The sequence below is a fragment of the Babylonia areolata genome, chromosome 29, assembly GCF_041734735.1.
Source record: "Babylonia areolata isolate BAREFJ2019XMU chromosome 29, ASM4173473v1, whole genome shotgun sequence".
NCBI lineage: Eukaryota > Metazoa > Mollusca > Gastropoda > Neogastropoda > Buccinidae > Babylonia > Babylonia areolata.
In genome coordinates, this window is record NC_134904.1 from 7411016 (window position 1) to 7423515 (window position 12500).

The 12500-nt window shown below is 44.2% G+C and overlaps 1 protein-coding gene across 1 annotated transcript in view; it reads right to left on the reverse strand.

The window, feature by feature from the left end:
• The window catches only part of LOC143274996 (uncharacterized), a 17857-nt gene extending 7343 nt beyond the window's left edge, over positions 1-10514 (reverse strand). The window contains exons 1-2 of the mRNA XM_076579043.1: positions 10408-10514; positions 112-294 (exon numbers count right to left, since the gene is read on the reverse strand). Of these exons, the coding sequence (XP_076435158.1) occupies positions 112-294; positions 10408-10467 (243 nt within the window). The 5' untranslated portion in view covers positions 10468-10514. The remainder of the gene's footprint in view (positions 1-111; positions 295-10407) is intronic.
• Between the last annotated feature and the right edge of the window lie 1986 nt (positions 10515-12500).

Below are 12500 nucleotides of genomic sequence, written 5' to 3' on the forward strand. Positions count from 1 at the left end.
GAGATAGAGAGACGAAGAGACAGACAGACAGACAGAGACAGAGACAGAGACACAGAGAGACACACACAGAGAGGGAGAGAGAGAGAAGTGTTTGTTCCATCCCTGACTCACGTTCTGGAAGTCGTGGAGAATCTGGGCACGGTAGTATACAGTGTTCACCAGGTTTGGGTCTGAAGCGTTGGTCACCATCACCCTGTTGCTGTACACCTGGGTGGATTCCCGCACCTGTATGTACTTGCCACTGTAGGTCAACACGCTCACGTTCCACGTGTACTCTGCTTCAAGTCGTCCATACTGAAAAATAAAACACACAAACAAACGAAAAAACCACGACGTTTGAACTTGAACTTTGGCGCACCGACGGTACAAATGCCTCATGCTAAAAGATTAGATCAGACAAAATGAGATACTATCATCTCCATACGGTACAAATGCCTCATGCTAAAAGATTAGATCAGACAAAATGAGATACTATCATCTCCATACGGTACAAATGCCTCATGCTAAAAGATTAGATCAGACAAAATGAGATATTATCATCTCCATACGGTACAAATGCCTCATGCTAAAAGATCAGATCAGACAAAATGAGATACTACCATCTTCATACGGTACAAATATATCAATCTAAAAGATCAGATTAGACAATATATTATTTTATTCTCTGTAAGTTCACAGAAATAATTCTTTTGGCTCGAGTAAAAGTAACATTATACAAAACATCACAGTGTATAAAGGGCAATTATTCTCGAAACTTAGTTTAAAAGATTTTCTTCTTAAATAGATAAACAAAAGGTTGCAGGTTTCATAGCATATTACGGCGATCAGGGCAATGAATTCATATCCACTGTGTACAGGGCTGGGTATAGCAAGGCAGTGATATCATAGCCACTGTGTCCAGGGCTGGGCAAAGGAAGGCAGTGATTTCATATCCACTGTGTCCAGGGCTGGGCATAGGAAGACAATGAATTCATATCCACTGTGTCTAGGGCTGGGCATAGCAAGGCAGTGATTTCATATCCACTGTGTCCTGGGCTGGGCATAGGAAGGCAGTGAATTTATATCCACTGTGTGCAGGGCTGGGCATAGGAAGGCAGTGATTTCATATCCACTGTGTCTGGGGCTCGGCTTAGAAAGGCAGCGAATTCATATCCACTGTGTCCAGGGCTGGGCATAGGAAGGCAGTGAATTCATATGCACTGTATGCAGGGCTGGGCAAAGGCAGGCAGTGAATTCATATCCACTGTATGCAGGTCTGGGCACAGGAAGGCAGTGAATTCATATCCACTGTGTCCAGGGCTGGGCATAGGAAGGCAGTGAATTCATATCCACTGTGTCCAGGGCTGGGCAAAGGAAGGCAGTGATTTCATATCCACTGTGTCCAGGGCTGGGCATAGCAAGACAGTGATTTCATATCCACTGTGTCTAGGGCTGGGGATAGGAAGACAATGAATTCATATCCAATGTATGCAGGGCTGGGCATAGGAAGGCAGTGATTTCATATCCACTGTGTCCAGGGCTGAGCATAGGAAGGTAGTGATTTCATATCCACTGTGTCCAGGGCTGAGCATAGGAAGGTAGTGATTTCATATCCACTGTGTTCAGGGATGGGCATAGGAAGGCAGTGAATTCATATCCACTGTGTCCATGGGTGGGCATAGGAAGGCAATGAATTCATATCCACTGTGTCTGGGGTTCAGCAATGAAAGGCGGGGCCCAGTCTTCTCCTTTTCGCCGTGGTAACCTTTCTCACTCAAACCATGTCAGGTTCCCGTTCACACCTGGTGGAGTGAGGAAAGTCGGGTAAAGTACCTTCCCCAGGACACAACACGAAGACAATGGGGGACTCGAACCCTGACCACTTGATCAGAAGCTCAACGCCTTCACCGATTCTGCCACAGCGCTTCTTTGAGACAGTGACCACTGGTCAGAACACGCATCACAAGAAGTGAAGTGTAAAAAATGTTGACTGGGCAAGAAAAAGCAGGTCACCCACACCGAAATATAAATTATGCTGACATTCATTTCCTGCAAGATACTCATCCACACATATATGCATAACTAACCACCATTTTACCCTGCCCGTCCAACATAGCCATGTATGCGGCGTTGCACAACAGCACGCCAGCTATGCTGATATCAGTATGAAGGTGTCATGTTAGCACCCCATATGTATACCATCTACGACGGAATGGGTAAGCCATTGACATTCAGGAACAGTCTGAATTACGTTCGGGAAAGACCAAGTGACACTGGGAAAGACTAGACTCTCGGGTTCCGTGGGTTGGCAGCCCACCTTACCCTTAACCAATTGCTACGAGTTGCTCAAAGAAGAGATGCTCCCAGGGTTCACCGAAGGGGGAGAGAATGAAGAATCCATCGGCGCCAACAGAATCACGACTGGAAACGGTAAACGGACTACGATTTCAGATCTGGTGGAATTTCCAGGTGTCTGTGGGCGAAAATTCTCCACTGAGCGTGGCATGAAGATCCACAGGACCAAAAAGGGTTGTATGAAGAATCTGACGAATGCTCAGCAGCGCACTGCACCAGCAGATAAGACGTCGGAAAACCAAGGCCAGGATTCAAACCACAGTACCAAGGACATCCACACTGATAATTCAGACGAATCAATCGTACAAGATCTTGATGCCAAACGCCAGAAACTAAACTTGCCACCTGCAAGAGCAAAAACGGAATGGGAAGAGTTGGACCAGAAAATAGTTCGAAAACTTGATGCGATGATAGGAAAGAGCACCTTGGAACACAAGTTAGCCACCTACGGAGATATCGTGTACACAACCTGTCGGGAAACCAATGGAGTGAAAGAACCAAAGACACCACCTCAAAAATCCAGGCGACAACGAGAAATGGACAACATCCGAAATGCAAAAAGAAAGCTCAAGAAAACGATGAAGACAGTTTCAGAATTTGAGAAGCAGGGCCTACAGAAACTTTGGAAAGACCTGAAGGCAAAGCACAGTGCCCTCAGTAAAGCAGAATCAGCAAGGAGGAAAAGGAGCAAAAAGAAGAAGACACAAGACTGCTTCTTCTGAGATCCCTTTCAGTTCGCCAGGAAACTGTTCGAGCAGCCCAAATCAGGGACACTCACAGTGGACAAAGAAACAATTGAACAGCACCTCAGGAAAGCGTATTCTGATCCGCAAAGCAAGAAACCACTAGATCTCAAGGGTTTGGTTCATCCCAGGAAACCAGGGACATTCAGCGATAAACCACCAACCCTTGAAGTACAGAAAGTGGTCAAGAAAGCCAGGGCCAAATCATCACCAGGGCCAAACGGAATACCATACCTGCTGTACAAGAAATGTCCATAAGTCCTTGAGTGGATCTACAGAGTGATAAGATCAGCATGGAGGAACCTGAAGATCAGCGACCAGTGGATGATAGCTGATGACGTGTACATCCCGAAAGAGCAGAATTGAAGTACCCATCAGCCAGTTCAGACCAATATCACTCCTGAATGTCGAAGGAAAAATCTTCTGTCATGGCTGCAAGACTGACAAAATACCTCATAGAAAATGAGTACCTGGATGTGTCAGTCCAAACAGGCGGCATCCCAGGAGTTCCTGGCTGTGTAGAAAATACCACAATGATTCGGGATGCAATCCAAAGAGCAAAGGCAGACAACAAGAACCTTGACGTGGATCTACCAAATGCTTACGGGTCAGTTCCTCATGAAATGATCCAACTGGCTCTCGAGATGCACCATGTACCAACAAACATCAGGGAAATACTGAAGAAGTACTTCCATGGCTTCTCAATGCAGTTCACCACCAAGGAATACACGACAGATTGGATCAATCTGGAAGTGGGCATAGCCATGGGCTGTGCAATTTCTCCAATCCTGTTCGTGCTTGCACTGGAAGTAATCTTGAAGGCCTCAATGAAGGGAACGGATCAAGCAGACCTCAGTAACGGATACCAGATACCTCCTTTGAAAGCCTTCATGGATGACACAACAGTCCTTTCAACAAAAGAGGATGACACCCGTGAAATATTGAAGCGGCTGAACAAGCTAGTTGCCTAATCCAGGATGAACTTCAAACCACAGAAATCACGGAGCCTTTCACTGCGTAAAGGAAAGGTAGCTGAAACGGCCACTTTCACTGTAGCCAGCAAAGCCATTCCAACGGTGTCAGATGAACCAGCCAAGAGCCTTGGAAAAAGGTATGATGAGTCACTGAAAGACACAAAAAGAGGACAAGAAACCAAGCAGACAGCAGAAGAAGGCATGCATATCATAGACCAGTGTAGCCTTCCTGGCAAATACAAAGTGTGGTGCCAACAGTCCAAAGCACTTGTGGCCTCTCCTGATATGATATCAGCTGTAGCACAGTCAAGTCGATTGAGACAAAGATCAACAAGTACACACGCAAATGGCTTGGTGTCCCACCTGGTCTCACTGACATGGCACTCTACTGTCACCAAGCAAAGCTGAGGCTACCTCTGAAATCCCTTGTTGAAGAATACAAGGTAGGGAAGGCAAGACTTCTCAGCATGCTCGAAGACTCAGGTGACAGTATTGTGAGATCCAGCCTACCCAAGCTGAAGACTGGCAGAAAATGGAAAGTCAGGGAGGCAGTCATTGCAGCTAAAGAAAGCCTTAAGACGAAGGAAATAATAGCACACGCCCAAACCAACAGACAAGGCCAGGAAACGACAAAGATAGAATGGTGGTCCAAGGCAAGTGGGAAAGCAAAAAGAGACATGATCATAACGGAGATCAAGAAGGAAGAGGAATATAAGAGTCCAGAAGGCAGTCCAGCAAGGCCAGCAGGGGCAGTGGACAATATAGGAAAATGCACTTCAAAGGAGCCTCCGCTGGAGCGACATGTGGAACATGGCCCCTCTAAGGATTAGCTTCATCCTGAGATCTGTGTACGACCTCCTTCCCTCAAATGCAAACTTAGTGAAATGGGGGTAAGCAGACGACCATGCGTATCCACTCTGCCATGGTAAACAAACAGTGGAACATGTCCTCAGCTCATGCAAAGTGGCGGTACAACCAAGTGCTGAAAGAAATTGCACACGTGTTGAGCACTGTCCAAGGAGCGCCAACCCCACCAGAAGTTCCAGTAGAGTTCCGCTTGGCAGAAGGCAATAAAGTCTGGCCAGGAACAGCATCCAAAGTTTTCATAGCATGGAAACGTGGGCTGCTTGATGGTGCCAAAGATTGGGAATGCACAGTTGACCTACCAGAGGGGAAGAAACACCTGGAAATCATCAGCAAGTGGCATGAGACCTGACATGGTATTCCACTCCAAGGCAACGAAACAAGGGATTCTGAATGAGCTCACTGTGCCATACGAAAGCAGTATGGAGGAAGCCCACATCTACAAGACCGAGAAGTATGCTAGTCTAGCCAGAAGCCTGAGAGAATCTGGCTTCCAAGCCAATGTCCTCGCCGTAGAGATTGGTGCAAGAGGGTTTGTGAGCGCATCTGCCTACAGCCTCATGAAACAGCTGTCGATTTCTGGCAGAGAGAGGACATGGGCTCTCAAGGCAATGGCAGAAGCAGTAGAAAAGAGTTCCAGCTGGATCTGGTCGAGGAGGAATGAAAGTAAACTTCATAAGAATTAAAATTCCTTACTCAAACTAGGCGTACGATGGCTCATTGGTTAAAACGTCTGCCAGAAAATATGACTCAGCTCTGAAGTGGCGACCACCCTGGAGGCGCGGGTTCGAACCTGCTGAAGACCAGGCAAAAAGAAAAAAAACACGAAAAGGCGGCAATACAAGGGCATCCAGGAGTCATGACCTGGGTGCGGCCCTGGCCCCCTTGGAGTGTAAGGAGTTAAGGGCCAAAACACTTGACTGAGGGGGGCTTCTTTTGAGACCTTGTCCTGTCCAGCTCTCCCTAGAGTTTGTTATCACATCATCACAAAAACAAAACACAGTTTAGTGGGTTTTTTGTCTCAGTATTGAGATTACATGTACAGCGCAATCACTTATAGACCATTTAAAGACATGCATTGCCCTAACTTTATCAATCAAACTAAAACGAAAGAAAGCATTGTAGTATACAGTACACCATTGTATTATATCAGATGAGATATCATAAAGATATTTGTATTATATCAGATATGAGATATCATAAAGATATGAGTGTCAAAGAATAAAGAAATAAATAAAAGAGACATAAATAAATGAAGAAAGCAACCAAAACAGTTGGTGCATGCATTTCATCAAAGTTAGACTCTTTGCAATTTCCCTCTGTGCTCGCTGTTCACAAAGCACCTCAAACGTCCCCATCAACTCATTTTTAAGGAAGAACGTTAGTATCAAAATTGTCATACTTAAAAAAAAAATTAAAAACAACAACCTTACACTAGCTTCCTGATGAGCAGAAAATGAAGTGCAAGATATTGTGTCTCTGCTTTCATGAATTATGTCTCTTCAAGGACAAGATACGTTGGTGGTACATTATACAAATATATCGAGTTGTCTTTTTTGTGTGTTTGAGCACACCCCCACACACCCCCACACGCACACGCACACACACACCCTCCCACCACCCCCCAGCCACACACACATCACACATCACCAGCAACGCAAGCAACAAACCATAGCATCTGTCACAACCCGTAAGGGGATGCTCATGTACTCCCGCACCTTCCCAGACAAACTAACATCCCAGCAACACAACACAAAGACATAAAAGTTCAGCCCCGTTCTTTAATGCAGTTCCGCTTCAGAACACTGGTCCAGACACAAATTTAACCTCCTAACTACTGCAACACTCATTTAGTCATGCAACAGCAGCACAACCACAACACAATAGGCCCTAGTAACGGCAGCACAGTTCTGCGCGTAATTGTCAGTTCACTTGAACCAAACTCAAGCTCGTCCGTTGAAGGCCAGTGTCAATGAATTCCCTTAAGTCGCATGGCTGCTGAATCAGAGAGGGTGAAACGGGATGAGGGACTGTGGGCAAGGACGTTGGAAATACGGAGGTCGTGGAAAAGGAGCGGAGTGAGGGAATTTGGGATGGACAGGGCAAAAGAGGAACGAGGACCACTGCAGAGACGAATCCTGGAGTTCCGTCGGGGTGGCAGACAGGGGAAACCCACAGAAAAAATCACGGAAAATATCTGTAACAGACTCTCATATTTCTGGAGACTATGCTCTTTTACAAAAGACTAACCCCCTCCCCCCTCCCCCCAAACGCACACACACACCTTTTTCCTTAAGCACTACACATTACGTTAAGTAGGTGAGTAAGTGAATATCAATGCAGTCGCTTTCACACAAAAACTACAAATGCCAAAAAGTACACAAACTATTTGTTATGGTTTCTCTGATAATGAGAGTTACGCCCACAGACAAACTGAAAGAGTCATTACAACTAACCCTAAATGACAATGTGTCAGTATTTATCCTACTGGTTTCTAACAGAAACAAAGCCGAAAATTTAATAGGCAACATTACAATCCCCGTATGACATTTCCAACACGACACAAAAATGTTTTGGAAAATCCAGATAGTTTTCATTGTAAAGAAATAAATTTGAAACAATGACTCGAACTGAATACATGTCAAAATAACACACTTAACACAACATTATTAATTCCCCCCAAAATATCTAGAAATAAGACTAATGGATTTAAGAGTTTTCCGTTAAAACACCTCTCTCTACCTTATACACACCCAAACCTAAATCACACAATGCCAACAAATGTCACAAGTTACAACAGAAACACCACGAGGACAAACTAACTATATAACTCCTCCCTCACCTGTCACCAGGAATCAGGCACACCACTGGCCTAGGAGGAAACACAGAACACAGACACACACCGAGGAAGAAGGGGGTCACACAGGAATCGAACCCCATAACTCCTGTCAAGAGGGCACCCAGCAGGTCGCTTGCTGGCACGGCGACCCGTCTCCAACCAATGCTCGGCTCCAAAAGCAAAGCAAAACCCTTCCTTCCAAGCGATGTTACTTCCGAACTCATCTCAAGAGTTCAGAACGAGAAGGAATAAGACATGCCAGTCACACATCACAAGAATTTCACGTACATCAGTTCAGCATTGAACTGAGCACACAAGAGAACGATGGAGCAAAAAGGGGAGAGAGAAGAAGGGACAAAAGGAGAGGGGAAAGGGAGAAGAGGGGAAGGGAAAAGAGGGGAGAGACGAACACACGAACACGCGCACAAATGAATGCTACGAGCCGTGACAGCCTCCGAAATAAATAGTAAGGAATTGATGACTTCTTTAACAGAGGAAGAAGGAAAAGACAGAAAAGTAAATAAAATAAAATAAAATAAAAAGTATGTTACAAAACGTAGTTTGTTCCAGTCTCAAACAGAGACTTCCAATACTTGTTTAGTTATTAGTTAGTTAGTTATATTGTCCATGCCGCTGCCGACCACACAGGGTCCTGTTAGACTGAACATCCGTGAAAATCGATCCTGTAGGATCTGAAAAATGATTGAAAGGAACTGAGGCACAAGCACAGTCACTTTCATGCACATAAATTTGGTACCTCTGACGTAAATCATTCCTTCAATTTTCGCCATAGGACTTAAAAAGAAAGAAATAGAGAAATAAACTAAACTATAAATCAGTCATAATGCACTGACGTATATTTGTATTTGTATTTGTATTTCTTTTTATCACAACAGATTTCTCTCTGTGAAAATCAGGCTGCTCTCCCCAGGGAGAGCGCGTCGCTACACTACAGCGCCACCCATTTCTTTGTATGTTTTCCTGCGTGCAGTTTTATTTGTTTTTCCTATCGAAGTGGATTTTTCTACAGAATTTTGCCAGGACCAACCCTTTTGTTGCCGTGGGTTCTTTTATGTGCGCTAAGTGCATGCTGCACACGGGACCTCGGTTTATCGTCTCATCCGAATGACATATATATATATACATATATATCATAACAGGCATGCAAATCCAAAAATGATCATCGAGCGCCTCACGTTCAAAACGCGACAAAGGAGACAACAAACCAAGAGTAATACATTATCCACTCTAGAAACAGACCAATATACATACTTTTTTCTGGAAAAAAACGAAGATTGATAATCCAGCAAGGGAGAGAATAAGTGAGGAAGAGGCGACAGGAATGAAAAGAAAAAAAGTCCGAAAGGAAAGTGAAAGCGAAACCGAAAAACGAAAGCGTCAGTAACTCATTCCAATATTTCTCGCTTTGATATTTTTTGCCGAGCATTTGTGTTTTCAAATGTCATAATCATCTGTGTGCGTTTTTTGTTGGTTTTTTCTCCTTTTTTTCTCTCATTTTATCATCAAATGTAATATTTTCTTGCCTATATGTTTTACTTTTATATGATGGTTAAATTGTGTGTGATGATCAGAAAAAGGTGTGTCAGTTACTCATTCATTTTTCGCTTTGATATTTGTTGACGGGAATTTGTGTCTTGAAATGTTATAACTATCTTGCCGAATATGTTCCTTTTTCTGTAATGATTGAAATGTACTTCTTTCTTTTTTTTTAAAATGTTATTTCACTTATCTTTAAGTGGAATAATTACGTTCTTGCCAGAATGTTTCTTTTTACATGATGGTTTGTGGTACATGGTGATCACGGAAGGTTCTGACAGTTACTCCTTCGTTTTTCGCTCTGGTATTTTTCTAACGAGCATTTGAAAAAAATCATCATAAGAAAATTTCCTGTTTTGATTGCTTGAAGCAGACAATAAAGTTGTTTGTTTTTTTTTTAGCTAAACTGAACTGCTGAAATGAAGTCAAGTCAACAACGAAGAGCGATAGTACACACACAGTAAAAGAGTAAATTTCTAGCACACAATGTCCAGAATGTGGGGACAGTAGAGCCCCCCGGCATAAGATAAGATAAGAATAACTTTATTATCTCCAGCTGGAGAAATTTGGTCAGGTGCATTATCACAACATAGACAAGTAAACAACATGGGGACCATAACTGTAAAAGCCAGCAACAGCCCCTACAAATATTACGAAGATACAAATGTAAAAAAATATCACATACATCGTTTCATACATACATCCACACACTGCAGGTAATAACTAGTATTCTTAATGTAAAAACAGAAAGAATTAAGAAACATTATTTGAATATAATTATAAACATAGCCTACTATACTGCACATTGATTATAATAGACAGATAAGATAAGAATAAAGATGAATTGCGGAAAACCACAACCAGATAATTAGCACACACCTGCACACACACCCCCCCCCCCCCCCCCGCACCCCCCACCCACCCCACACACGCAGATAACTTGATTAAACAAGAGTAATAAACATATGTTCTCAAATAAAAGCATTTCACATATTCGCTTTTAAAAACATTGCAATTAATTATTACATCGTAATTATTAAACAGATATATATTTATATTTATCCCCACTGGAGCAACAAACAATGCAACGCCTCACCTCCTGAGCAGATACCAGAACACCGCAGCAGACAAGAAGGCAGACAGCAACAGCTTTCATGGTCAGATGTTTCAGGGTCTCTTTCTCGATCGCAACCTCTGTGTACCGCTCACAGTTTCTATGGGGTGATACGAGTATTTATACTGTTTGCCTCCAGATGGCGGTGGTGAATTTATGACCAAATTTAAGCAGTTGTGTGTATGTGTGAACGAGAGAGGGTGGGTTAATTTAGAGGAACACGTACGTAATGAAGAGGTGGGGTTAATTTCGAGGAACACGTACGTAATGGACAGGACGGATCCAGTTGGTGTCCTGCCAAGCTCACTATATAGAAAATCGAAATTACTGAACAGAGAAAATGGAACGGCGCGTTGGAAAGACAGCAGGGGGCTGCTTGTGTGTGTGTATGTGCGCACGTGGGTGTTTGTGTGTGAGTGTGTGTGTGTGTGTGTGTGTGTGTGTGTGTGTGTGTGTGTGTGTGTGTGTGTGTGTGTGTAGTGTGCGCACGCGTGTTTGTGTGTGTGTGTGTGTGTGTAGTGTAGTGTGTGTGTGTGTGTGTTTGTGTGTGTGTGTGTGTGTGTGTGTATGTGTGTCTGTGTCTGTGTCTGTGTGTTGTTGTTGGTGGTGGTGGCAGTGGTAGTGATGATGGTGGTGGTGGTGTGGTGATGGTGGTGGCGTGGTGGTGGTGGTGGTGGTGTGGTGATGGTGGTGGCGTGGTGATGGTGGTGGTGGTGTGGTGGTGGTGGTGGCGTGGTGGTGGTGGTGGTGGTAGTGTGGCGGTGGTGGTAGTGTGGTGGTGGTGGTGGTGGTAGTGTGGCGGTGGTGGTAGTGTGGTGGTGGTGGTGGTGTGGTGGTGGTGGTAGTGTGGCGGTGGTGTGGTGATGGTGTGCTGGTGGTGTGGTGGTGGAGGTGGTGGTGTGGTGGTGGAGGTGGTGGTGTGGTGGTGGTATGGTGGTGTAGCAGTGGTGGTGGTGATGTTATTATCATTTTCATGTTGGTTGTTGTGTGATCTTGAATGAGTTCGCTGAGCGTGGACAATTGTTGTTGTTGTTGTTGTTGTTTTTTGTTTTTTGTTGTTATTTTCTATTTTTGTTTCATTTCAATCAATGGTCTTCAACGTTTCGTTTACTTTATTATAGTTTCATAGATGCTACTGATACATATATTTTGTTTGATTATTTCATTTAAGTTGCTGTCAATATTTTACGCAAACCAAGAGCATGTCTTTTTTCTAAAACAAAAATCAAAAAATCAAAAAAGAGAGAGAGAAAAAAAGCTTTAAAAAAACTACATGGTCTACCAAACGACACACTGGAAGTGATTTTGTTTTCATTTCTTGATAAAAGGGAACAATTGCTGCTGGTTAATGGGCACAAATCTTCTCTTATGCCAGTCACCCACTCCACCTGTGTGTGAATGGCTTATATCACAGATTGACATAGGTGTACATTTGGGCCAACAGCAAAATGAAAGCTGTATTATCAATGGTTTCTCCAGTCAATGGGAAACCATTTACAGTTTAGTATTTTGTGAAGGACTATGACTCTCAAACTAGGAGGCAAAATTGCACTGGCTCTTAGTGCTGCGGCCTTGTGGGCTAATTGGCCTTTGGGAACCATTCCAACGCCGACTGTCCTAAAACCCTCTTGGCCGAGAGAGTGGGGATGTACTTGGGCAAGACACTCTCCACTACAATCAAATTCTAGCCTAAATAGTCGGAACAGCAGTTGCCTCCTCTGCTGTTCTGATGGTCATTGTCGGACACGGCTGGCTATCATATATATGAATGGGTACCTGACTTCGGATGGGAACATGAGGTCCAAAATGGTGGAAGGAGAGGATTGGGTCTGGATTTCCCTGGCTATGCCGAGCCCTAGACACAGTGGGATGACTGGCCTGGTGGGTATCCCTGGCTATGCCGAGCCCTAGACACAGTGGGATGACTGGCCTGGTGGGTATCCCTGGCTATGCCGAGCCCTAGACACAGTGGGATGACTGGCCTGGTGGGTATCCCTGGCTATGCCGAGCCCTAGACACAGTGGGATGACTGGCCTGGCCTGGTGGGGATCGGGTCTGGATTTCCCTGACTATGC